This window comes from Agelaius tricolor, unplaced genomic scaffold (assembly GCF_023055355.1).
Source record: "Agelaius tricolor isolate 1412-34295 unplaced genomic scaffold, bAgeTri1.0.p SCAF_19, whole genome shotgun sequence".
NCBI classification, from domain to species: Eukaryota; Metazoa; Chordata; class Aves; order Passeriformes; family Icteridae; genus Agelaius; species Agelaius tricolor.
Window position 1 is genome coordinate 14,333,734 of NW_027269279.1, and position 25,550 is coordinate 14,359,283.

At 67.4% G+C, this 25,550-nt stretch overlaps 3 protein-coding genes across 6 annotated transcripts in view; 1 reads left to right on the forward strand and 2 right to left on the reverse strand.

Annotated features, from left to right (window-relative positions):
* Positions 1-266: 266 nt before the first annotated feature.
* TFAP4 (transcription factor AP-4) lies at positions 267-11,179 on the reverse strand. Of its 2 annotated transcripts, none has more exons than XM_071444456.1 (7): positions 10,677-11,179; positions 4,448-4,613; positions 3,916-4,014; positions 3,247-3,417; positions 2,873-3,010; positions 1,716-1,874; positions 267-1,610 (listed from the first exon to the last, which is right to left on the reverse strand). In XM_071444456.1, the coding sequence occupies exons 1-7, from the start codon at positions 10,850-10,852 to the stop codon at positions 1,416-1,418; spliced, it is 1,104 nt and encodes a 367-aa protein (XP_071300557.1). In that variant the 5' UTR covers positions 10,853-11,179; the 3' UTR covers positions 267-1,415. The 2 variants fall into 2 exon arrangements, with proteins under 2 accessions (XP_071300557.1, XP_071300558.1); XM_071444457.1 differs by lacking the exon at positions 10,677-11,179 and adding an exon at positions 8,002-8,258.
* Positions 11,180-11,332: 153 nt separating this feature from the next.
* On the forward strand, positions 11,333-19,964 carry GLIS2 (GLIS family zinc finger 2). Its single transcript, XM_071444451.1, has 6 exons — positions 11,333-11,898; positions 15,668-16,040; positions 16,449-16,625; positions 17,085-17,218; positions 17,735-17,853; positions 17,967-19,964. The coding sequence occupies exons 2-6, from the start codon at positions 15,684-15,686 to the stop codon at positions 18,752-18,754; spliced, it is 1,575 nt and encodes a 524-aa protein (XP_071300552.1). The 5' UTR covers positions 11,333-11,898; positions 15,668-15,683; the 3' UTR covers positions 18,755-19,964.
* The window catches only part of LOC139598266 (mitochondrial import inner membrane translocase subunit TIM16-like), a 38,226-nt gene continuing 32,585 nt past the window's right edge, over positions 19,910-25,550 (reverse strand). The window contains exons 17-31 of one of the 3 annotated variants that reach the window (XM_071444450.1): positions 25,400-25,508; positions 25,221-25,307; positions 24,986-25,128; positions 24,810-24,914; positions 24,601-24,686; positions 24,386-24,527; positions 24,199-24,288; positions 24,005-24,121; positions 23,790-23,925; positions 23,603-23,694; positions 23,436-23,522; positions 22,085-22,169; positions 21,535-21,674; positions 21,077-21,142; positions 19,910-20,652 (exon numbers count right to left, since the gene is read on the reverse strand). In XM_071444450.1, the coding sequence (XP_071300551.1) occupies positions 20,566-20,652; positions 21,077-21,142; positions 21,535-21,674; positions 22,085-22,169; positions 23,436-23,522; positions 23,603-23,694; positions 23,790-23,925; positions 24,005-24,121; positions 24,199-24,288; positions 24,386-24,527; positions 24,601-24,686; positions 24,810-24,914; positions 24,986-25,128; positions 25,221-25,307; positions 25,400-25,508 (1,572 nt within the window). In that variant the 3' untranslated portion in view covers positions 19,910-20,565. Of the gene's footprint in view, positions 20,653-21,076; positions 21,143-21,534; positions 21,675-22,084; positions 22,170-22,652; positions 22,863-23,202; positions 23,359-23,435; positions 23,523-23,602; positions 23,695-23,789; positions 23,926-24,004; positions 24,122-24,198; positions 24,289-24,385; positions 24,528-24,600; positions 24,687-24,809; positions 24,915-24,985; positions 25,129-25,220; positions 25,308-25,399; positions 25,509-25,550 lie in introns of those variants that run through there. The other 2 variants (XM_071444448.1, XM_071444449.1) reach the window with 2 other exon arrangements.

Genomic DNA, 25,550 nt, shown 5'->3' on the forward strand with positions numbered 1-25,550 from the left:
ATGTCCCCCACCTGCACCTCAGCACCGAGCTGAACCCCGATGTGCCCATCATGTGTGGGCAGCACTGGCAGGGCTGAGCCTTTAAACACAGCCTGGCTGCAGGAACCACAGCAGGGCCAGCACCAGGGCCAGCACCCTCTGCCTTTGCCTCCTGCCGTGATTCCCAGTGCAGGCAGCACTCCCTGCCCTCCCCACGAGCCCCAGAGGGACCAGGGTCCATCAGGGTGGGATCCATCCCTGTCCCCACAAATGTCAACGCCAGGACGGAGCTTCTAAAAAACCAAGTACAAACTTTATTTTGTTTCTTTACAAAGGCACGAGCCTCTTTTTTTTTTTTCAACTTTCTTAACAAAATAGAATAGCTTCTCAATCAACACAAAGACCTGAAAATTGTAAAAAAAATACAAAAAAAAAAAAAAGAAACAAAAAAACAACCAAAAAAAAAAAACAAAAGGGGAAAGGAACCGAGAAACAGCTGCAGCTGGGGGGAACCTACTGAATACCACCGAGGCTCTACACACGACTGGCCTAAAACCCTACAGCCGGGTGGGGGGCAGTGGGGCGAGGGGGGGACGCACAAAACAGGGACCCCCCACCCGCCACAACAGACCCAAGCGACACAATCACAAAATAGAAAAGCTCTTCGGAGCTGACAGACCCCACAAACCAGGTTAAGTGCTTAAAGGAGGGATGGGAACGGGGTGGGGGGACAGGAATGGGCACAGGGACAGGGATGGGGTGTAAAGATCAGCCCCCAACCTGCCATCCCTGTGCCAAGGAGGTGGGTGTTGGAAATGCCAGGGAGGGATGGCATATGCCAGCCCTCCCACCGTGCTCCAATGGCATCATCCCAGGATTATTTTACTCTCCAAGGGGGTTTTCCCTGCCCCATGTGGGGTGCAGGAGCCATGGTGGTACCCTGAAGTCAGGGATCCCTGTCCTGCCCTTGCTGCCATGTCACTTGGCATCTCCCCCCCTGCTTAAAAACAAACATTTAATTAAAAGAAAAAAAAAAAAAAAACAAGAGAAGGAAAAAAGCAAATTAAGATCCCAACCAAAGGCCCTGTCCCAAGGGAACACCATCAGGAACAGTGGGGCTGCTGCCAGCTTGCCAGGATTCCCTGTGGGTTGGCAGGTGGGGGGTGACAAACCAGGGTGGGGGGCTGTTCCCCCATCCCCATCGCCCCCCACCATGCCCCGAGCTCCCCGTGCCCCACTGTAGCCACCCCCGAGCCCCCGCCCCCCTGGGAGCTGAAGGGTGACCTTTGCCTGCCTCTAACGCTCTGCTTTACAGTATTGGAAAAAGGTCATAAAAGAGACCCAAATCACGTTGTATTTTTTAAAAATTTCAGCATATTCTCTGACGTTTCCCCCCCCTGCCCCGGCTTCCCTCCCCAGCTGCTGGCCGGGGGGTGTCAGGGCAGCTCCCCGTCCCCCGAGGGCTCCTCTTTGCTCTGGTCCATGGAGTCACTGTCGTTGCCCTCGGTGTCGGAGGCGGTGTCGGAGGCGGAGGGCTCGGGGCAGGCGCGCGCGGGCGTTACGATGACGGCGCGTCTCTGCTCCTCTTCCTGCAGCTGCTTCTCCTGCGTGCCCTCGATGTGCTGGATCGCCTGCCCAGGGCACACACCGGCTGTCAGGGCACCTCTGACCCAGCCTGGGGGTAGGGACCCCCCTGAGCCCCCCTCTGCCAAGCCCCCCGCTGCCCCCCAGCTGACCTGAACGATGGTGTCCAGGTTTTGCCGGGACGTGGAGACCGTGTTGATGACCGAGGACGGGCCCATGGTGACCACGGTGACATGATGGGAGGGAGGCGGCGCTGGAACGATCACGGTGGGGTGGTGGGTGGGCGCTGGGGGAGCGTGTGATGGCAGGAGCTGGGGACAGAAGGGAAAGCCCCGGTGAGCAGGGCACGGCACAGCGGTGTGGGGAGAGCATCGCGCTTCTTCACGGAGCCCAAGCTCCATAAAAGCTGAAGCAGCACTCGGCTGCTCCAGTTCTCCATCCCAGCGGATGCAGGAGGATGCCAGCTGAAAGCTGCTGTCAGCTCAGCTTTGCAGAGCGGAACATGAAGGATTCCCCATGTCCCAAAGGGCAATGATTTGGGCTTTAAAGCCAGCAGAGGCAAGTGCCAGCCCCTGAGTGGCCAGGAATTCCCCACACCCCTCGGAGATCCTTGTTGGAGCAGCGGATGGGAAGATCCACCCTAGCAGGAGGCTATGGAGAGTTCACCTAAAAATAGGCTGAACTTCCCTGGGAGGTGGCCGGCGGGGACCCTGCAGGGACGTGGCTCTGCAGGAGCCCCAGGAGCAGGGAAGAAGCTGCTGTTGCTCCCTTTGAAACTTCCAGGGTGGCGTGGCCCCAGGCTGGGCTTGAGGCTGGCAGTGCACAGGAACCGGTGCTGGCACAGCCCTCGCCTCCTGCCCACACCACTGGCAAACCCAGCAGTCCCAGGGGAAAGGCTGAAAGTTCCCACCCTCTCTGCCTGCCAGCTTGATACTCCCCTTTCCCAGCCTGCTGGGTGGCAGGGAGTGGTTTGGGGATCCCTGAAGTTCAGTGGGAGTCATCCAGAGAAAGGTGAAGCCCCTGAGATGAAACTCTCTCTGGCAGAGTGACCTTCCCTGTACAAACCACTCTGTGCCAGGGAACAGAGGCCTGGAAGCCATCACGGGTGCTCCAATCCACAGTCCCTCCCTGAAACTCAGGGTGCCCACAAGCACAGCCCCAAGCACTGTGGGGGCTTTGGGCCACCCCTTTCCCAGATCACTACATGTGAGAGCTTTGCTGGGACACCAGTGCCCACAGGAGGTGCCAAGTCCATCACTGAACTCACCCCCCGTGTTCCAGTACCTGGGGGTGCCTGGGGTGCACTCACCTGGGTTCGGATCTGCTGCTCACGCTCGAGCTTCTCCTGGTGCAGCAACCTCACCTGCTCCTGCTGCTGCTGGAGCTGCACCTGCTGAGCAATCACCTTCAGCTTCTCGGGGTACATGTGGGCCTCCAGGGAGCGAACCTGCGGGTCAGGGAGCCCCAGCATCAGTGGGGAGTCTGGCACAGCCCCACTGAACCCCAGCTGTCCCCTCAGTGGGACCCAGGAAGCCACAGACAAGCACGGAGAAGAGATGCCCAAAGCAGGTATTCGGTGACCCCACAGCACTGCTGGTGTCCCTGGGGTTCCCTGGGGACATGGCAGAGGCTGCAAGAGGGCACCCGGCCTCACCTGCTCCTCCAGCATCAACCTGGCCTCACCTGCTCCTCCAGCATCATGCGGACCGAGCGCTCCTTGTCCAGCTGCTGCCGGAGCTCAATCATCTCCCGGCGCAGATCCTCGGCCTTCTCATCCTCCCAGATGTCGGGCGAGCCGATCCCCTCGTCCTTGTCCTCTGCCCGTCGCCGTTTCGGGGAGGAGCCACTGAATTCCTGCCGTGGGAATGTGGTGTCAGGGAAAGGGGGATGCTCTCTCTCCCTGCCATTCAGACTTCTGGGTGCTGCCACTCCCCACCAGAGCTCCGTGCAGGAAAGGGTCTCCCTGGGGTTGGGTTTGATGCTTGGGGACAGACAGGCTCCTGCCTGTGTCCCCCATCCTGGTCTTCATCCCCAAAACCAATCTGATTCTCACACTGACACCCAGGGCAGTTCAACCAGGACACCCCAGCACCAGAACTGCCACCAGGCCATCCCCAATACCCCAAACGGGTGCAAATAATGGAAAATGGGACCCCAACCCTTCTCCCCCTGCCAGGCAAGAGATGCCAGGTTGAATGGGGCTCGCTGCCCTGCCAGGGGAATGGAAACACCTCCACTCTCCGGCTGAGCAGTGTGGAGGGTCCCACCCTGAGCCCAAGGAACGGCAATGACATCCCCCACCAGCCAGCCAGGACTGTCCCAGCCCCTCCTGTGCCATCCCTGGGGCACTACCTGGATGAACCGCTTGAGCTGGGTGTTCTGCTGCAGTAGCCGAGTCTTTTCCTGCTCCAGGGAGAAGATGTACTCTGCTGTCTGCTGGAGGATGGCTGCCTGTGGGGGAGCCAGGAGGGGCAGGCTGAGGCAGGAGACCCTGGTGTCCCCCAGGCCTCCTCCCGATGAGCTCTGCAAGCAGCACTGCTCCTTGCCTGTCCCTGGTGTGTCCTCCCAGAGTCTGCTTCACCCCAGGTTCCCCCCGCTGAAACCCTCCAATTCACCCACCTTGGGAACTCAGCAGCTGCCTCCTCACCCCCCTCCCCTCTGCACAGCTCCCCTCCTCACCCAGCAATGTGTCACCCTGCTCCTGGGGCACTGGGGGCTGTCACACACTCCCAGCCCACTCCAGGACACCAGGCTGGGGATGCACACCCACTCCTGCTGGGAAACCTCCTCAGGAGAGAGCTCCATCACCGAGTTAACACCCAAATGGCCCCAACTCCACTTTCAGCTCCTCCACGTGCAGGACCAACATGTGCATGCTGCTCACCTTGCTGAGCTTCTCCCCATCCGTGTGTGGGATGAGGGTTTTCAGGGACTGGAAGCCAGCATTGATGCTCTGCATCCGCCGCCTCTCGTTGCTGTTGGCGATTTCCCTGCGTATCCGCCGCTCCTGGTCCCGCTGGGTCTCTGGAGTCAGTGGGATGTTGGCCAAGCTGTGAGAGAGACCCAGGGTTAGGGAAGAGGGGCTGCACCCCTGCTGCCAGCTCACTGCATCCCCCCTTGCTTTGCTGTGATGGTTCTGAGCCACCAAAGGGACGGGTGACACGGAGGGGACGATGGCTGCGGTGCTGGAATCACCAAAGCGGGTGGGTGGGTTTCTCCAGCCCTGTGTCCAAATTTTGGGGGATGCACTGGCCAAACAACGGCACTGCTGCAGCCCCCTGGTTCCACCGGGCTCAGCCACACTGCCCAGCGCCCAGCCTGGGCCAGGGGACGCCCAGGTGGGCGAGGGAGGCTGCGGGCTGGCTGGCTGTGTCCCCGTGGGCCGGCCGGCGTGTGTGGCCCCGGGAAGGCGGCTCCCTCCCTCCCTCCCGCCCCGCTGATGGCTTCCAGATGACAGCTCCCAGCAGAGAAGCCCCCGTCCCACCCCAAGCCGCAGCTCCTGCCTGCTTCCTGCCGCTGCCTCCTCGCCCCTGCCCTGCAGATGGGCCGGGAAATGCCAGCATGGAGGGCGAGGGCTCCGGGCAGCCAACACCCACGGGTCCAGAGCGCCAGAGCCGAGCAAAGCTCGCTGCTGTGGGGTCCAGCTTCACCCAAACCCCACTTCTTCCCCGAGGGAAGCAGGGCAGAGGTTTGGATCACACTATGCCAAGTCTCCCCAGAGTGCAGGCACCCGCTGGCGCCGGGGATGCTGCGAGGCACCAAAGACTAAACACAGGAGCCGGCCGCCAGCATGGGTGAGATAAGACGGGCTCCAGCCGCCCGTCCAGGTGCCCGGCGGCTCCAGCACGGGGAGGTGGGAACATTCCACCCAGAGGCTTGCCAAAGCCAGGCTGGGAAGCAAAGCCCAGCATCCTGCCCTCCTGGTAAGGCCAGGGAGGAAGCACAGAGGCTTGGGAGCACAGGGATCTAAGGGATATCAGCAGCACCACCGTGTGCCCAGGCGGTGACCAGAGACTCTCAGGCCACTCATCACTGCCTGCTGCAACTGGGGAATGCACCACAACTCATCCATGGGGACGGGGAAAGATCCAGCTCACACCAGAGGGATGGCAAAGGATCCTCACTCAGCCTAAGAAGGGGATGGATTCCAGGTCTGTCCAAGGGTACAGGGAAGGATCCCAGCTGTGCCCAGCAAGACAGAGAAGAATCACAGCTCATCCCAAGCAGATAGGGAAGGATCCCAGATTACTCCAGAGGGATGGGGAAGGATCCCAGATTACTCTAGAGGGATGGGGAAGGATCCCAGATTACTCTAGAGGTATAGGAAAGGATCCCAGCGCATGGCAAGGGGATAAGGAAGGACCCCAGCTCAGCCCATGGAGGCCAGGAAGATATTTGTCCCCAACCTCTGGGGCAGTGTCCCAGCACAGGCTGATGCTGGGTGCCAAGCACACACTGTACTGGTTCCCTCACATGCAATCCTGGGGCTGTGGAACTGGGATGGGTGTCCAGGGGTCTGCCCCTCTCCCTGGGAGCAGCCTCTGCCGCATGGACCAAGAGCTGCTCGCGGCAGGATTGTGGCACAGGGCTCCCATCTGGTGGTGGCTGTCACCCACCTCCCTGCTCCTGCTGAAACCAGCCCCAAACTTGTCCCCAGAACACACCAGACCATGCAGGTCCTGGAGACATCGTCCCTGTTGGGGTAAGGAGGTGGCTGGAGCACTGCTCCAGGATGTGGGACCATCAGACACTTAAGGGGAGTGGGATGGAGAGGCCCAGGACTGGGCAGCACGGAAGTGCTTTCTTAAATACTGGGAAAGGAGGAAGAGGCTGCTTCCTCACCGGGAGACCTCCCGCAACCTGCCCCAGCTGCTCTTCCTGGGAAGAGACCTGAGAAGTGACAGCGAAATATGGAAAGGGCAAAAACCCATGGATTCAGACACCCAGCATGGCCAGGGATGGGGCAGGGGGAGCAGGTGGCACCCACTGGAGCCCCTGGGGTGTCTCCAGCCTGGTGCTGGTGCTGTGGGGTTTGTGCCAGGCAAGCAGAATTTGGTCCTTCCCACTCTGGAGAAGATATTTCTCTGGCCTGGACCTTGAGGGAAACAAATCCATGTGGGTGTTTGAGCCAGGCACAAGGCAGATGCCCCACTGTGCACTCATGTCCAACACTGATCACACCTTGTGCTGTGGGTTGTGCTGGAGGGCAAGGGAGGCACGGCCATGGGGGCAGGGTGTCCCCAGGCTCCTTGAGGTCACAGGTAGGGTGTTCTCCAGCCTCCAGGCAGGGCATCCCCAAGTTCACAGGCAGGGTATCTCCATGCTTCCATGAAGGCCACTTCTAAGCTTACAGGGTCAGGGTACACCTGAGTGTACAAGCAGGATACAGCCCCAGTTCACAGGCAGGCTGTCCCCCAGCACCCCGAGCTTGCAGGCAGGGTGTCCCTGAGCTCCCGGAGGTCACAAGCAGGGCAGCCCCGGCAGCCCGAGCTGCACGCAGGGTGTCACCCAGCGGCCTGAGCTCATGCAGGGTCTCCCGGAGCTGGGGGCAGCGGGAAGGCTGCTCCCCGTGCGGGGTCAGTGTGGGGCCGTGCAGCCCCCAGTGCCCGGGCAGGACGGCCGCAACCCTGCCCATGCAGCCACCCCCAGCCCACGGGCCCGCAGCCACCACCGCCAGGGACCCCAGAGGAGCCGCCGCCCCCCGCCCTGGGTCGCTGCACCTCCGGGGGGGCTCAGGTGCGGCCGCTCCCCGGGATGGCCGGGACGAGCCCCCCAGGCCGTGGGGCAGCACCCCGAGGGGCCGGGCCCCCAACACGTGCCCTGGGCCCGGGCCGCCCCTCAGCCCCTCAGCCCCGGCCGTTCGTGCGGCCCCGCGGCGGCCCCGGGCCCGGGGGGCTGAGCGCGCCCGGGGGCGGGAGCTGCAGGCCCGGGGAGCTCGGGGGGGCTCAGGGCCGCCCCGCGTGGCTCCGGGGCCCGCGCCCCCCCCCGCCCGCCGGCCCCCGCGGCCGCAGCCCCGGTCCCCGGCCGCCCCCCCGCCCGCCGGGGCTCCCCGCGTGTCCGCGGGCTTTGTGCCGCCGCTCCCGCACTACATGTCCCGGCAGCCCCGGCCGCGACCCGCCTCCTCCGGGCGGCTGCAGAGTCACGGCCAGGCCCGGCGGTAAACACACACCCCCGCGCCCCCCGGACCCCCGCGCCCCGCGCCCCCCGCCCCGAGCGCACCCCGCCGCACCCGCGGGGCCCGGCCGGGGCTGGGGGCGCGGCGCTCCCCGCCCGGGCCACGCGCGGCCGCCGGTCCCATGTGCGCGGCCGGGACCACGTGCGGGCGGTGGGGCCGCGGCCGCCGCGCCGCTCCCCCCGTTCTCCGCTCCCCCCTTCCCCGCCATCCCCCCGCGGTCCTCCCGAGACCCCCGAGCCCGGGATCTGCCGGCGCTCCCCCACCTGCAGAGCCCACCGATGACCTCCTTCTCGGATTTCCTGAAGTGCTGCAGGGCCGGCACCTTGGGGGCCGGCACCATGAAGTACTCCATAACGGGGGCGGGGGGCCCGGTTCAGCCCAGCCCGGCTCGTCCCGGCCCGGTTCAGCCCCTCCCGGCCCGGCTCCGGCCTCTGCCCGCGGCCCAAGGCGGGAAACAGCTGGAGCGAGCGCGGCTCCCGCCCGCCGCCGCCGCCGCTCCCCCGCCCGCCCCCGCCCGCCCGGCGCCGCCCCCGCCCCGCACCGGCCCCGCGTAAACAAAGGCGGCGGGAGGGGCCGCAGCGCGGCCGGAGCGGCACCGGGACACGGCGGCGGAACACGGCGGGGCGGGGGGCGACTGGAGCGGCCGGGACGGTACCGACCCGTGCTGGCACCGGCCCGTCACACCGCGTCGCGTCCTGACCTGGCTCCATCCTATTCTACTCTATCCTATGCTACTCTATCCTGTCCCGCTCTGTCCCATCCTACCCTCATCCCGCCCTGTCCCCAACGCATCCCACCTCATACCAGCCTGAGCTGTCCCCATGCCACTCCATACTCATCCTATCATTTCATACCAAACCCTACCCTATCCCACCCTGACCTGTCCCCCTCCCACACCACCTCATTCTATCCTGCCCTAGCTCCATCCCATCCTACCCTATCTTATCCTGCCTTATCCTACCCCATCCTTACCTGTGTCCATTCCACCCCATATCATTCCATCCTGCCCTAGCTCCATCCCATCCTACCCTATCATATGCTATCCCATCCCACCCTGGCCTGTTGTGTCTCTACCTCATCCTATCTCAATGTGACCTGTCCCCATCCCATCTTGCCAGAATTCTGTCCTATCCTGCTCTATCCTATCCCTTCTTGACCTGTCTCCACCCCATCCAGCCTTGTCCCCATCCATCCCATCCTATCCTAATCCCATCCTATCCTCATCCCATCCTGCCCTAGTCCTATGCCATCCTGACATGTCCCCATCCCATCCACATCACACCCTGTCCTCATCCCATCCTATCCCATCCTATCCCAGCCCATTCTGACCTGCCTCATCTCCATCCCATCCCATCCTATCTCATGGTATCCTAACCTGTCTTGTTCCAGTCCCATCTAATCCTATTCCATCCTGTCCTGTTCCCATTCTATCCTGCTTTATCCCCATCCCACCTCATCTGCCCTACCTTATCCTACCCTATCCTACCTTATCCTGACCTGTCTTGTCCCTATTCCATTTTATTCTGTCCCCATCCAATCCTCTCCTACACCCAGCTTGTCCCATCCCATTCTACTCTATCCCCATCCCAATCCCACCTAATCCCCTCTCCATCCTATCCTACCCTGGCCTATCCTAGTCCTGTCCCATCCTCTTCTATTCAATTTGATCCCATTCCCATCCCATCCCTCTTTCCAGCAGGGTCTGGCTTTTGGGGGGCTCAGGGGGCTGCCAGTGGCTGGGGAGGAGGGGGGATCACAGCAGCCCTGGGGAGCTGGGGGTGACAGGGATCCCATGGCTGGCAAGGGGCTTTGGGGAGGAGGCTCTGGGGGCTGCCAGAGCCATCCTGAGAGCTGATGGGGGGTTCTGGGGGCTGGTGAGGAGCTTGGGGAGCTGACTGGGGGGGCTGGGAGCTGGCAAGGGGCTGTGGGGCCTAGCTTGGGGGTTGGGGGCTGGCAGGGGCATGGAGCTCACACGAGGCATGGAGAACTCCAGGTTGGGGTTCAGGGTTTGGGGACGATGGGTTCATGTGGGCAGGGGGCTTTTAGGGGGGCTTCTGGGGGGCTGGCAGGGGGATGGGGAGACTTTGGGGGGATGAGAGAGGCTTTGGGGGACTGTGGAGGTGGCAGGAAGGTGTAGGAGGTGGCAGGGGTCACAGGGCTGGCAGGAGCCATGGGGGGCTGGCAGGGGCTGTGTGGGGGTCACAGGGGGGCACAGAGCTGGGAGGGGAGTCTGGGGGACTGGCAGGGGAGCACAGGGCTGGCAGGGGCCATGGGGAGTTGGTAGGGAGGCTTGGGGCTGGCAGGAGCCGTGTGGAACCTGAGGGACCTACCTGTGGCAGGTGACCTCGCCCCAGAGCCCCCCAGCACTGCCTGCGGGGGTCCAGGGCCACGGGAGCGGGAACGCCAGGGGGTGCTGGGGGTGGGTGTCACCCCGGAGGGGCAGGAGCTCCGCAGAGCAGGGTGGGCTCAGCCCTCCCCCTCGCACGGCCCGGCCCCGCTGGGAGCTGCAGGACAGGTTCTGCCGGGTGTCCCCTGGGCCCCCTGCCCGGCCCCCGAAGGGGCCCCTCGGCACGGGGAGCGCCGCGTCCCCCCTGCCTGGCACAGCGGGGACACACTGCGGGGACACCGCGGCTTCTGCCCCTCCCGCAGGAATCCCTCGGTCACCCGCGTGGGACGGTGCTGCCCTCCCGTGTCTCCCCTGCTTGTGGCGGGGATGTTGGGCACGCGGCGGCTCCCCCACAAAAACACCCAAACCGCGGGTAGGATGTGGCTTCGGCCGCCCGTGTGGGTCAGAACTGTGCCTCCATCCGTGTTCCCGCTCTGCTGCGCGGCTGTTGGGGACACAGCAGCTCTGTCCCCGCAAAAGAAAACCCCAAACCGCGGCTGGGATGTGGTTTCAGCTGCCCGCGTGAGAATTGTGCCCCTCACTCCGTCCCACCTTGTGTGGGGCTCGTGGGGACACGGCAGCTCCCTCTCCACCCAAAAGTCCGCATGGAACAGAGCTTCCTGCGTGTGTCCCTCCCTTTCGTAGGGAGGACACCGCATCTCCCCCTGAAAAAAAAAAAAAACAAAAAAAAAACAAACCAAAACAAAAAACAAACGGAAACAAAACATCCACGGGTGTTTTGGTGGGGTGTGACTTCAGCCACCCGCCTTGGACAGTGCTGTCCCCCACGCGTGTGTCCTCCCTTTCACAGCGGCGCTGTTGGGGACACTGCAGCTTTCCCCGCAAAAAAAAAAAAACACAAAAACCCAACCAAACAAAAAACGCGTGGGGCAGTGTCGTGTCCCCCCTCGCTGCCCCCCGTGTCGGGGGGGCGTTGGGGACACGGCAGCTGCATTGCGCCCCCAAATAAAATCACGGGTGGGGTGTGCGCAGCCACCCGCGTGGGCCCCGGGGGAGGGAGGGACCCCCCCGGCGAGGCGAGGCTGCAGCATCCGGGCCGGCCCCGCCACATCCTGCCGCCGGAAGGAGCCGCGGCCCCGGGACAACCCCCCCGCCGGTGACGTCATGCGGGGGCCCCCGCCAGGCGTGACGCCAGCCCCGCTCTGTGACGTCACGCGACGGGCGGGCGGCGCCGCTCCTGCGGGGAGGGGGATCCCCCCCAACCCCCATTTCCCCGGGGTGACCCCCACGCTCCCCCCCCCTTCCCCCCGAGCCGCCCCGGTACGGGGTGGGGGCTCCGGTGGGCGCCGCCCCCCGCCCCGCCACGTCCCCGGGGGGGGGACAGGGACACGCGGAGGGGACACGGACACGCGGGGGAGGGGGGCGGCTCTGCCGCAGCGCCGGGGTGACCTTGCGCGGGGGGGCGGCGGGTTCCCCCCCCCGGGGCGGGGCTCGGTGCCCCCCGGTGCCCCCCGCGGGGGCGGGGAGGGGCCGCCCCCGCCCCCGCCCAGCGCCGCCCGCAGCCGGGGCCGGGCCGCTCGGTGCGGGGCGGCCATAAATCACGGCGGGCAGAGCCCCCGCCCCGCCGCCGCCCCCGGGACCGGGCAGGGGGGGGCCCAGCCCCGCCGCCGCCACCCCCGCCCCCAGCCCCTGCGGATGTGGCGGAGCGGCCCGGCCGCCCCGCACCGGCCCCGGCACCGGCCCCGGGGGGCCCCGCTCCGCCGAGCCCCGCACCCCGCCCCGCTTCCCGCCCGGCGCTGAGCCCCCGCCGCAGGTACGGTCGCGCTCCGGGCTCCGCGGAGGGGAGGAGGACGATGAGGAGGATGCTGCCACCGCCGGGGGGAGGGGGGACCCTCCGGGCAGCCCCTTCCGAGCCACCCTCGGGGGTGCGGGGGGTCCCTTGGCACCTGCAGCCCCCCCCGCCCAGGGAGCGGGGTCGGGGGGGGACGCGGCCCCGCCGCACCCCCGAGGGAAATGAGGAGAGGAGGCTTCCCCGCTGCCCGGTGGGTGCCGGGGGGGGGTGGCCGTCACCCGCCGTCCCCCCGCACCCCGGGCGGGTGTCCTGACCTTGGCCGTGGGGCGGGGGCTGCGGCGGGGACGTGCTGGGTGGCTCTGCCGGGTTGCGGCCACCTCTGGGGACACACCAGTGTCCCCATGGTGCGAGAGGGGAGAAAGGGGGCATTGGGTGGGGGGTGCAGGGCGTCCCCATCCCGGTCTCACGCCGGCGGTGCCACCGCCCGGCAGCCGCCCGTCACCCCGGTCCCCTTGGCGGGGCCCTCCCGATCCCCATCGTGAGAGGTGACAGTCCCCACCGTGGGGGGTGACAATCCCACGGCCTCGTGGGGCTGAGGCGTGGGGTGGCCAAGCCCCGGCTGTGCCATTGTGGGGTGTTTTGGGGACTAGGACGGTGTGACCCCCGCCCTGAGGTGCCAGCAGCGGGGACCACGAATTGTCCCCGGTGTCCCTAGGCACTGCTGCAGGCGCTCGTTCCCTGCCCAGCATGGAGAAGCCCTGCAGCCGGTGGACACCTCCCCTTCCCCATGCCTTTGTCACCCTGCTGTCACCGCCTCCCCCAGCCCGGGTCCCCATGTGCCCCCATCCCCACGATGCTGCCGCACCCAGGGCGCTGCTCCGCTGGGTGCCGGGGACCACCCCGCTGCTGTCCCCGCCTGCTCCAGCTGTGTCCCCAGGCAGGGCTGGCGGGGGCCCTGGCGCTGGCGGCGCTGCCGTGGGGCTGCTCCCGGGGTGCCAGGGGGCTGCTGTCAGCCCTCTGCCAGGATCCCCACGGCTTCCACATGCCCGGCAAGGGGGAACCACGGCACCGGCCTCAGCTCGGGGACCACAGCCGTGTCCACTCCTGGGGACACCTTTGGCAGCTGCCGTCAGCCCGGCTGGCGCGGGGTGACGGGTGCTGGAGGGCCACAGTGACAAGATGGAGCTACCAGCAGGATGTGACCCCCCCTCCCCTCCCCCAAACCCGTCAGGCACCGGTGGGCTCCCGTCAGGAGCGGCTGTGGCAGTGCCAGCACCATCTGCAGTGGGACAAGCAGCGATGGCGGGTCCCACGGGCGCCCGCGTCCTGCCAGCAGCCGTGGGGACAATGACCCGCATCCTGCCAACCCACCCACGCTGCCCTGGCACGGGGGGCTCCGGGGAGTGCCCCCCGTCGCGGCGGTGCCAGCCTGCCGCTGCCAATTGCCACGGCGGCGGAGACCGAGCCCTGCCTGCAGCGCTGGCACCGCTCCCACTCCCCGGGCCCCGGGGTCACCGTCCCCCGGCGATGGCAGTGACATCCCGCCCCGCCGCCATCCCCGAGCCCACCGCGCCGCGGGAGCCGCTGCCCGCGCTCCCTCCGTGCTATTCCTGGCGGGTTTGGGGCTGGAGGGGGGACACACGACACCCCGGCAATGCCAGCAGCCTGGAGAGCTGGCACCCCGCCGGCCGCTCCGGGGTCACCCCGGGTCCCCCGGCCGTGCCGCCGGTCAGGCAGCGCGGGGGGCCCAGGGGATGGAGATGGGGGGGCTCCCCCCGCGCCCGGGCTCCATCCCAGCGGCCCCCACCCGGACTGGGAAGCCCCTGGGCGCAGCCCCGCGATGGACTGGTTTGAACTGGTGTGGCGGGGGGGAAGCTGGGCTGGGGCTGGGCTGGCAGCGCCTGGCGCGGGCAGGAGAGGCCATGGGGGGAGAGCAGGCAGGGGCAGGCAGGAGCGGGCAGGGGCCTCGCGCGGGGGCCGCAGGTGCTGGGGCGTCCGGCCAAGCCACCGCAGGGCTTGTCCCCGTCCCCATCCCCGCGGGGCCCCCGCGGCGCCCCGTTTCCCGAGGCCGCGTGGTTTGGCAGCCTCCTGCTCGCCCGCCCGCGGCCGCGCTGGGAGCCCTGGCGTCAGCGGCTGGAGGCCCCTTTCCCACCCGTCCCGCCCGGGGATGGCTGCGGTCCCCACCCAGCACCGCCCGCACCGGGACCCCCCCAACCTCCCAACCCCGAGGACGTGAGGACGGGACCGTCGTGGTGGGACCAGCAGTGACGCCTTGCCTGGCCCCACTGCGGGACCGCCGTGGCCGGGGCGATGCCAGCCCCTGTCCCACTCCCTGGGCTGGGGGTCCTGCTGTGCCACCCCAGCTGTGGGGTCCTGCCCCTGTGTCTGTCTGTGCCGAGCTGTGCCACCAGGCTGTGGGGCACACGGGGGTGCTGGAGCCCGAGGAGCGTGGTGGGGCTCAGGCTGGGAACAGCCCATGGGCACACCCCGCAGTGGGGCGCAGGGCGAGCCCCCCCCGCCAGAGGGGAAGGGCCCCACTGCGGGCAGGCCGGGAGAGCTCAGCGAGAGTCCCTGTCCCGGGAGATGGGGCCGCCTCCGGAGCGGCGGGAGGAGGTGGATGCTCGGGCGAGGATCCCCCCACTGAAGAGGAGGGACCCGCCTATGGGGCTGACCCCCGGCCGCGGGAGGCTCAGGGGGATGCGATGCTGTGGGGCGGCTCCTCCCACCGCGGGAGCCTGGGACAGGAACCCCCCCTGGGGCCGGCCCCTCGGCCAGCTCGGGGGTGCAGGCGGGGGGTCCCCGCCCCGCCGCCCGGGCCCCATGCCCCCCGCGGCTCCTCCGCATTCCTCAGCGTCTGAGCCGGGCTGGACCCCCGCCAGCGCGGGGGGCCCCTCCGGCGGGGCAGGGCGGGGGCCGGGCCCCCCGGGGCGGGGTGGGGATGGAGGGGCCCCCCCGCTGCCACGTGTGCTGGGTGCGCCGTGCCCCCCGACACGGCCCCTCGGCCGCCCCCAGCCTGCCCCGGGCGATGCGGGTGGCCGCGGGGGCACAGCCGGGGGACGGCATCGCCTCCGGCTCGGGCGCTCACTGCTGCACCGAGCTGCCCGTTCTCAGCTGCCCTGCCCGCCAGATGTGCGGCGGCCGAGCCGCGAGGGTGGCATTGTGTTGTGTGCCGTTCCGTGCCGTTCCGGGCCACGCCGTGCGGCCGGCAGCCCCTGCTCGGCCCCGGCAGCGGCGGCGTTGGCCGGCGGGGAAGGGGCCCCGGCGGGGGAGGAAGCTCTGCCGCCTCCGGGGCTGGGGCCAGCGGGCTCGGCCGCCCGGGTCACCGCCGGGCTGGTGGCCGCCACCGCCCTCCTCTGCCGCTGGGAAAGGCCTCGCTGGGGCAGGCCCGTGGGGACTGACGGACGGAGGGACGGACGGATGGATGGATGAACGGATTGGGGGGGGGGGGGGGGGGAGTGGAATGGGGACACCACGGCTGTAGCTCCGCGGGTGCCCAGGGGATTTGGCAATCCCCGGCAAGGTTTGGTCACGGGCCAAGGGGCTGTGCCGGCGACACGGAGAGGACACACTGGGGACACCGAAGGGCCGGGGTGGGGGGGGGGGGGGCCGGTGCCATGCCCTGCCCTTTGCCCGCTGCGGGAGGGGGCCGCGGCAGGGCGGCCGGAAGGGACGGCACGGTCTCCGTGCCAGCACCGTGTCCTCCGGGCCGGAGCAGAGCGGGCATTGCCATGGGGCCGGGCTGGGGCGATGCTCTGGGTGGCACCGGGTGACCCCTGGGTGTCCCCCGCAGAGCGCACCCCGGCACCATGCATTCCCTGGAGGAGCCCCTGGACCTCAAGCTGAGCATCTCCAAGCTGCGAGCTGCCCGCGAGAAGCGGGGCCCCTCCGGCCCCCGAGCCCGCGCTGCCCAGCGCCCGGACACCCCGCCGGCCGGGGATGGCCGAGGCGGCAGCCGGGGAGGGCGCCGGGCCGTGCCAGCCTCGCCGTCGCCCGGGCTCCTGGGACACTCCAGGCTGGTGGAGCCGCGGGACGGGCGCTTCCCGGTGCCCGTGGTGGATCTCAGCCTCTCGCCCCGCTCCGGGGGGGAGTCTCCGGCTGGCAGCGCCTCGCTGTCCCCTGAGCGCCAGGGCAGCGCCGACCTGCCCGGCCCCCTCACCCCACACGTAAGTACGGCCGTGCCCCCCCGAGGTGTCCCCAGCTGTGGGGACTGTGCCCGGCCAGTGCTCCCAAGCTCGGCAGCGTGCCCGGTGCTGCTGCTGTACACACACAGCCCGGGGTCAATGTCCTGCCTGGCCCCCCCGACCCCAGAGGTATCCCCGGGGCGGCCCCTGGGAGGTCTCTTTGGGGCGTCTCTGGGGGTCTCTGTGGGGTTTTGGGGTCCCTGAGGGGGGGATGGCAGATCTAGGGCGTTTCTGGGGAGCGAGGGGGGATCTCTGGGAGGGTCTCTGTGAGGTTCTGGGGTTTCTGGGGGGCTGGGAAGAATCTCTTGAAGGGCTCGGAGGGCGTCTCTGGGGGTCTCCATCCGGCTTGGCCCTGTCCCACACTGCTCCTCCATCTGGACTCTATTCCAGGATTTCCAGTCCCTGCGCTACATCGATGGCCTCCCCAGCTCCTTCCAGTTCTTCCTGCCTCTGGGGGCTGGGGGGGCCCTGCACCTGCCCCCCACCGCCTTCCTGCCCCCCAGCAAGGAGAAACGGCTCCCCCCCGAGCTGCCCCTGCCCAAGCAGCTCGTCTGCCGCTGGTCCAAGGTCAGCAGGGAGGGCTGGGGGCCATGGGGGGCTATGGTGGGGGTGTGTGGGAGCTTTGAGAGGATGCAGGTGGTGATGGGCCTTGCAAGGATGGGGGGCAAGCAGGGGAATTTTGGGACTGGGGAGAGGACATGGGGCTGGAAGGCCATGGCAGAGCTCTTTGGGGCTGTGGGCAAGTTTTGACTCTGGGAGGCCAACAGTAGGGCTGGGAAGGATAAGTTTTAGGGCTGGGAAGGTGGTGATGGGGAGGTGGGTGCTGTGCAGAGATGCTGGGGGGCGATGCAGGGCTGGGGGTCATGCAAAGGGCCTTTTCCATTTCCCCAAATGCTGCTGCTGCTGCTGCCCACAGGTGGGAGCTGGGATGGGGTGGGGGGCAGGTTCTGGCCGTGATGGGGGGGACTGGCCCCCCCTGTGCCCACCCTGGGCTGGGCTCCCTCACCCCCAGCCTCCTGCCCACAGTGCAACCAGTTCTTTGACCTCCTGCAAGACCTGGTGGACCACGTCAACGACTTCCACGTCAAACCCGAGAAGGACGCGGGGTACTGCTGCCACTGGGAGGGCTGTGCCCGCCATGGCAGGGGCTTCAATGCCAGGTGGGCATGGGGGGCTCTGTGGGGCTGCTGAGGGGAGGCAGGAGCCCAGCACTGGGGATGTGCAGGGGAAGTTTCCATCTGTCTCTCCCTCTCGTGCAGGGTGTGAGGTCCTGGGGGGGCTGGGTGACTGTGCTGGCCTGGATGTCCCTGTTCTCCCACCCCATAGCCAAGGCACGGGGACAACGACTTGCCCTGGAAGGCAGGGCTGACTCCCTCCCTAACATTCCCTCCCTGATGCTTCCACAAGCAGATGGTGATAGGACAAGGATGAACAGTTTTAAACTAAAAGAGGAGAAATTTAGACGGAATATTAGAAGGAAATTGTTCCCTGTGAGGGTGGGCAGGCCCTGGCACAGGGTGCCCAGAGAAGCTGGAAGTGTCCAAGGCCAGGCTGGACAGGGCCTGGGATAGTGGAAAGTGTCCCTGCCCATGGCAGCGGGGGTTTGAATTATACAAGATTTAAGGTCTTCCCAAGCCAGCCCATTCCATGATTCTGTGATTGCCCCAATCCCTCAGGTACAAGATGCTGATCCACATCCGGACGCACACCAACGAGAAGCCGCATCGCTGCCCCACCTGCAACAAGAGCTTCTCCCGCCTGGAGAACCTGAAAATCCACAACCGCTCGCACACAGGTGAGCACAGCAGCCCCCACGCTGAGCTGCTGGGGCGGCGGGGGGCCCCGGGGGGCGCGGGGGACACGGCGGGGCTGCTGCCCCCCGGCAGACGCAGTGCTGCTGTCCCGCAGGTGAGAAGCCCTACATCTGCCCCTACGAAGGCTGCAACAAGCGTTACTCCAACTCCAGCGACCGCTTCAAGCACACCCGCACGCACTACGTGGAGAAGCCCTACTCCTGCAAGATGCCGGGCTGCCACAAGCGCTACACCGACCCCAGCTCCCTCCGCAAGCACATCAAAGCCCACGGCCATTTTGTGTCCCCCGAGCACCCGGAGATGCTCAAGGTCCACCCGCCTCCCAAAACGCCCCTGGGCTCGGCGGAGGTGCCCTACGTTAACGGGGCGCAGCTCGTCATCCCCAACCCCGCCGCCCTCTTCGCTCCGCCGGGGCTGCCGGCGCTGCCCATCCCCTTGGCACCGGCGCCGCTCGACCTGAGCGCCCTGGGCTGCGGGGCTGCGGGCGCGCTGCCCGCTCTGCCCGGCCCCGTCCTGCCCCTCAACGGCGGCCCCTTGAACTTGGCCAAGAGCCCGCTGCTGCCCTCGCCCTTCGCGGCGGGGCTGGGGCTGCCCGTCATGTCGCTGCTGGCCGGCGGGGCCAAGGCCGAGGGGGAGAAGGGCGGCGGGGCTGAGGGGCGGCCGCCCAAGGCAGGCAAGGGGCTGGAGAGCCGCAAGGAGAGGGGCGAAAGGACGGAGCCGGGGCGGCCGCGGGTGCCCCCCGAGAGCCTGGCGCTGCTGCCGGGGGCCGTGCTCGACCTCTCGGCCGGTGTCAGCTCGGGGGGCAGCCCCGAGGCGCTGCCTCCAGGCTGGGTGCTCATCCCCCCCGGCTCCCTGCTGCTCAAACCCGCCGCCGTCAACTGAGGGGCCCGACGATGCCCGGGGTCAGCCGCCGGCCCCGTGGGCAGATCCCGTTCCCGTCTGGGGACGGGGGGCATGGCCCCCTCTCCCCCTGCCGCCCCGGCGGGGCCTCGCTCGTGCTTTTACCCGTCACGAAAGAAGAACGGACTCTTCTGAGAAAAGCAATAATCCCTCGGCGGCCGGAGCCGGCTGCGACCCCGTGCTGGGGGCAGGTGGGGCACAGGGGGGTCCCCCTGCCCCCTCTCCCCTCCCCCGGCCCTGGGCAGCCGGATACGCCGCTATTTATTTCTCGACCAGCCCCCTGCTCCGACAGGGTCCCGCTTGGGCTCTCCTGCTTCCGCTGACTCGGCGTCTCCCTGCCCGAGCCCTCGGTGCTGCTGTGGGGGGCCGCAGCCCCCAGGTTCTGCCGCACGGACAGCGGGGTGACAGCCGGGGGCCCGGCCGCTCCGCAGCCCCGAGCCGTGCCCGGCCGTGCCATCCCAGCCCCGGCAGCCCGTGCCGGGCCCAGCTGGCTGGGCACTCGCCGGCCCGGCGCCCGCCCGCCTCCTCCCCGCTCCGTCCCCGCCGCCTCCCCGGCCCTCCCGTGACAAGGCACACGGCCGGTGTGCCGCTAGCCGGGGCACTGCCCCCCTCTAGCTACGTTCATACCTAACCACGCACCGCGAGCGCATGCGGGCAGCGCGGGCACGGCCGGCAGCGGCCGCCGGGCACTGCTCCTGGGGCTGGATGCTCCCGGGCGAGCCCTGGCCGTGGGGCAGCGTGCCCAGCCTGAGCGCGGGCGCAGCTCGGAGCTCCCCCCGGGGTCACAGCCGCGTCCCGCTGGCTCCGAGCCATGGGGGTGCCCGCAGTCCCGCCCCGTGCCGGGGGTGCCCCGCAGGGAGCCGGTCTCCCTGCCCTCACCGCGGCCGCCCGGCGCTGCCCCAGCCCAGCATGGCTGCGGGCCCTCGACCAGGCCGCCCCGGCCGGTGAAACGTCTCCTCGCTCCTCATCGGTTTGTTGTTGCACATTCCAGGACATCAGTATTTTAACGGTCTCGAAGTGCCTTTCTATCGTAGTTTCTGGGTTGTTTTTATTTTCCTCCTGTTGGGCTCCATCGCTGTTAGCGTAGCGTGTAAGGACTGCACAAGTACGAGATAAGCTAACGACTGTAACACTATATTCGTCCAGGGGAGAGGAAGTTTATTAAGAAAACAATAAAGTGAAGTTGAAGTAAGTTCCTGTTTCAGTCCGTGGTGCCAACGGCAAGGAGCCCGCGCTGGGGACAGAGAGGTGCGGGGGGGGACGGGTGTGACCTTGGGGGCACGGCTGGCCCTGCCTGACCCCCAGCCGTGTCCCCATGCTCCTGCTCAGGCAGCCTTGGCACCAGTGACACCCTGCCAGCATCTGGGGGGTGAGCTGCAGGTGGGGACAGCCACAGGGTGTCCCCTCACAGCCCCTCACCCCAAGCCAGCAGCCATCCACGCTGGGAGGAGGTAACGGCAAAGCACTCCCAGAGTATGGAGCCAGAGGTGCACTCCATGCAAGAGCATCCAACCTCCCCACCAAAAATAGCTCCTGCAGCCTCCCCCAGTGCCATTTGAGCCCTGGCAGCCTCAATGCCCTGGGGACACCCCTTCTTCCCCAGCTGCCTCCTCCTCTTCCCCTGGGCAAGCGCAGCCCCTCGCAGGGGCCGATCCCTGCAGGGCAGCGCTGGGCAGGCAGGTCCCGCTCCCTCCCCGGGTGTGGAGCAGCCAGGCCAGGTGCTGGAGGACACGGTGTTTATTGGCTACCTATAAGTTAAGGGTGAGGGGCACGAGGGGCAGGGGTGGCAGCAGTCACGTCTCAGCTTTCCGCCCCTTCTCCTTGTCACCCTTGGCCTGGATGCGCAGCTCCTCGTCCAGCCGCTCCTTGGCTCGCACCACCTGTGGGACAAGGGACACCCAGGGATGGGGGACACCCAGGGATGGGAGACACCCAGGGATAGGGGGACACCCAGGGATGGGGGGACACCCAGGGATGGGGGACACCCAGGGATGGGGGGACACCCAGGGATAGGGGGACACCCAGGAATGGGGGGACACCCAGGGATGGGGGACACCCAGGGATGGGGGGACACCCAGGGATGGCGGGCCACTCAGGGATGGGGGGACACTCAGGGATGGGGGATACCCAGGGATGGGGGACACCCATGGATGGGGGGACACCCAGGGATGGGGGGACATCCAGGGATAGGGTGCCCCACTCCCCTCCGTGCCTCATCCCTGGGTATATCCAGGCCCTGCCTGTCCCAAAAGCCAGGCAGGGGAAGGAAGGTGCAGCCCCTGCCTGGCTCCTCCTGGCGCTCACCTTGGACTGCAGGTAGAAGGAGCCTCCCACTGATTTGTCGTTCACCTTGAACAAGTGGTCGTAGTTCTGCCGAGAGAAGCTCTGGGTCAGAGGCACCTCCAGCCTTGCCATTCCCACTCCCAAACCCTGGCACCTCCCACTCCCCAGAGCATTGCTGAAGAGTGATCCTGGGGACACGGCTGGCTCTGCCTGACACCCCTTGGGAGCCCCCATGTTCCCAGCAGGGCACCTCCAGAGCTCCCACACCCCTTCCCTGAGCAGCCCTGCTGGGCAGATGCAGAGGTGAAGCCTGGAGGGCTGCTCCAGCTGGGGCAGGGAATCCTCCAAATCCTCAAACTGTGATTAAATGAACCCAAGACAGCATGAGGGACCAGCTGCCACCCCCATGCACAGCAGCACCCTTGGAGAGGCCAGGCCCTGCCAGCACCACCCTTCCCTGGCTCCAAGGAAGCCTCTACCTTCTGGATCTCCTCAGGGTTGAGGCTGGAGACGTTGAGGATCTGCTGGGCTTCCTGGAGGCTGATGCCGATGATCCTGGAGGCAGCAGCAGACTGGGGCCTCTCGGCACGGCCCCGCGCATCGGCCGCGGCCTGGCTCGCTGGGGACACCCGGCCTCAGTCCCCTGCCACCCCGGCCACCCGGCCCTCAGGCAGCAAAGCCTGAGCACTTCCAGGTGCTCAGAGCCCAGTGTCCCCCTCTGTCCCCACCCAGCCACCCCAGGGCCACCCCATGCCGTCCCAGTGCCAGGGAGGTGGCAGGGAGCAGGCAAGGCAGGATGACACCCCAGGGATTATCCCACTCTGCCCTTTGGGGTGCCAGGATCTCTGGGAGCCTGGCAGCAGTGCCGGGGCCAGGATGGAACCCTGTGACAACCTGGCAGTGTCCCCTGCAGGCTCAGCTCGGGGATGGGGGACACTGGGGTGCCCAGGGAAGGGTGGGGATGTGGAGCAGTGCCCAGCAGGGCAGCGTGGGCACACGGAGCTCGTGGAGCAGCATCCCAGCTCCTACCTGCAAACTCCTGGCGCAGCGCCCGCATGAAGGCCCGTCCCACCACCTGGGCCCCCACCAGAATGATCTGTGCCAGGTACTTGGCCTGCGGGGACAGCCTGCTGTCACAGCCACCACGGCTCCTTTGCCCTGTCACCTCTCCCCATCCCCCGGGGGTCTGCTCTGACCCCATCTGCCTTCTGGCATGGCCGTACCTGGCCCTGTCCCCCTTTCTCTGTCCCTGTCCCCCAGCCAGGCCCTGTGATACCTTCCCCAGGCCCCCTCCCCTCTCCCCTGTCTCTGTCCCTTGTCCCCATGCCTTGTCCCCTCTCCGCTGGTCCTGTCACCCCCTCCCTGTCCCTGCTCTCCCTTCCTCTGTCCCTGTCCCCCCTCCCCACGACTTCTTCCCCCTTCCCTGGTCCTGTGACCCCTTCCCCTGTCCCTGTCCCCTCTCCAGTGGCCCTGGCCCTCCCGGAACCAGCTGCTTCGCACACTCCCGATCCCGCTGCCCCTGCCCGGGCCCTGTCCGGCCCCAGCTCTGCCCCCCGGTCCCGCTGTGCCCCCGCCGCGTCCCCCCGTCCCCTCTCACCATGTCCCCGCCGCCGCTTCCGCCCCGCCGGTCACGTGGCCGGGGCTGAGGGTCACGGCGGACACCGAGACGGCGGCGGCGCGGGCGGAGCGTCCCTTCTGCAGCCACAGCGCCCTCTGGCGGTGTCCCCGCGCCGGAGGCCCGCGGCGGGTGGGGCGCGACTTCCCCGGCCCCGGCTCCCCCTGTGCCCCCCATCCGGTCCCCGTGTGCCCCCGGTCCCTGTGCCCCCCATCCCCGATCCCTGTGTTGTCCCTGTGTCCCCCCGGTCCCCGTATTCACCCCCGCCGCGGTCCCTGGCTCTCCCTTAATCCCTGTGTTATCCCTGATTTCCGTGTCCCCCCGGTGACGGTCCCTGTGTCCTTGTGTACCCCCCGCCCCAGTCCTCATGTCCCGCTCGGTTACCGTGTTCCCCTGCTGTTGGTCCCTGTGTCACACCGATGCCTGTATCCCCCTGGAGCCTGTCCCTGTGTCGCCCCCGGTCCACATGCCCCCTCGTTCCCTGTGTCTCCCCCATTCCCGGTCCCGTGTCCAGGATCACAGCAGGACACGGTGCTGGTGCAGCGGCTTTAATAGCGGGTCCTGCCCGCGGCGGGCCCTGCGCCTCCTCCACCTCTTCTTCTTCCTCCTCCTCCTCCTCCTCGTGGTGGCCCCGCCGGGCCCGGCGGGTGCGGGGTCCCGGCTGCTCTGTCCCGGGTCCAGCCTAGTCCTGCGGGAGGCCGGGGGTGAGGGCGCGGCGGGGCCGGGCGGACCCAGCCGGGTTCGTGCGTCCCGTCCCGCACTCACCCACTCGTCCTCGTCCACGCCCTCGAAGGAGTCCTGCGGCAGCGGGTCGTCCCTGTTGCCCAGCCGGGCCACCATGGCACTGAGGAGCTGTGGGGAGAGGCGGGCAGGGCCGTGGGGCGCGGAGCATCACCCCGGGCCCGGCGCAGGGTGCTCGGCCCAGAACCCACCTCCTCCTTCTTCTGCTCGTCAGTCTTCTCCTCCAGGTACACGGACGCAGGGACGAACTTCCGAGCCGGAGCCTCTTTGGGGGCCTCACTCACTGCGAGAGCGGTGTCACCGTGGGGCGGGAGGGCTCTACCCCATTGACCAAAGCCCCCCTGAGGGCCGGGGCTCCTCGCCCAGCCCCGTACCCACCTGGCACCATGTCTGCGGGGCGCAGGCTGGCGCGGCGCTGCTGCCCGTCCTGCCCGTCCAGCCACGCACCCGCACCCAGCGCCGGCTCCCACCACACGCGGGTCGGCGGGTACAGATCGTCCTGGAAGTACTCCTTCTGCGGGGGCAAGGGGCGCTCAGGGGGTGTTGTCCCTCCTGTCCCATCCCCAAACACGGCCAGCCCCCCTGCCACCTACCTTGACGCGTGGCACGTGGAAAGCCACGGGCTCCAGGCTGCTCTGCCCCAGGCGCAGCGCCCGCGCAAACTCCACCTCCCGCACCTCGCACGCCGTTTTGGGCAGGAAGACGAAGCCCTGGTGGGGTGGGGGTGTGAGTGGGGTCTGGCAGCACAGGTAGGGGGTCAGGGACAGGCAGCATACCCCCCCTTTACCTTGTGGGGTTCATTGGAGGTGAAGCTGTTGCACTCGAGGAAATAGGGGGGCTCGGGGGTCACTTCATAGAGGAAGACTCTGGTGTCACCCTGGGGATGGAGCGAGACAGGGACTGTCAGGGGACATGGACACTGTGGGGTGCTGTAGGCAGGGAGCTCCACAGCTTTTTGGAGGGCAAGCCCTCACCTTGCCAGTGAGGAAGACGACGCTGGTGTCCTCATCATAAAAGGGCAGGAGGGTGGAAGGGGCCACGTCCAGACCAAGGACAGACAAGGGTCCTTCAGACAGGGCCTGTGCCCGGTACAGGAGGATCCTCCTCTCACTGCGGCTGTGATGAGGTGACAGTGAGAGCAAGCAGTGTCCTCAGGGACCCCTGCCCTGCTATGTGTCCCCCTCCTTACCTGTCAAAGCCGGAGACCAGGAGGTAGTCACCACCACAAACCCAAACCAGGCGCGCTCCACGTCCCCCCTCGGGACCTGGGCCCTCCTGTGTGGGGTGAAGGTCACCTGCCTGCTCTGAGAGAGCTGGGGGCGCAGTCATGTGCCCATGGGGAGGGTTTACTGCCCACAGCCCCAGCTCTCCAGCCCGTCCCCAGTGCTGGGATTGTACCTGTTGAGGCTGAGAGCTGCGCCGTGGCTCGTAGAGCCGTATCCGTCCGTCTTTGCTCACCGTTGCCAGCTTCTTCCCATCCGGGCTCCAAGCCATGCTGAAAATCTGGAGAGACAGATGTTGTGCAAATGTCCCAAAGTTGCCTCTCGGGTGTCCCTGGATTTGTCATCCCTTACCTGGTCTGTGTGTCCCTGCAGGCACAAGACTTCCCGGCCGGCGCTCAGCTCCCAGATCCGCACGGTCATGTCGTAGGAGGAGGAGACCAGGAGATCGGATGCCGTGGGATGGAAGCGGATGGAGTAAATCTTTTCCGTGTGACCTGGTGAGGTTCAGCAGTGTGTGGCTGTCCCCAGCTGTGGGTGCCACCGGGCTGGTTTGTCCCCACTGTGGGGTGCTCAGTAGTCCCCTCACCTCGGAGAACAGCTTCAGGCTCCTGCAGGGTCTCCTGCAGCCCTCCCTCAGGGATGCGCCACAGCCGGATCTTGGCGTCTTCACCCGCTGTGCCAGAAGGGATGGGCAGTGGTTACTGGGGTGATCTGGAATGCCTGGAGCTCTGGGGGACTCTCTGGGCAGGGCTGGCACACACGTACCCACAGCAAGGTGACACGGGTCGAAGGGGTCCCAGGTGAGGTCGGCCACGGCCGCGCCGTTCTGGATGGTGGGGACGGCCACGTCGGGGAGGCGGCCGGGCTTGGAGAGCTGTGGGCGAGAGCTGGGGTCAGCAGCACAGCACACGGGGCA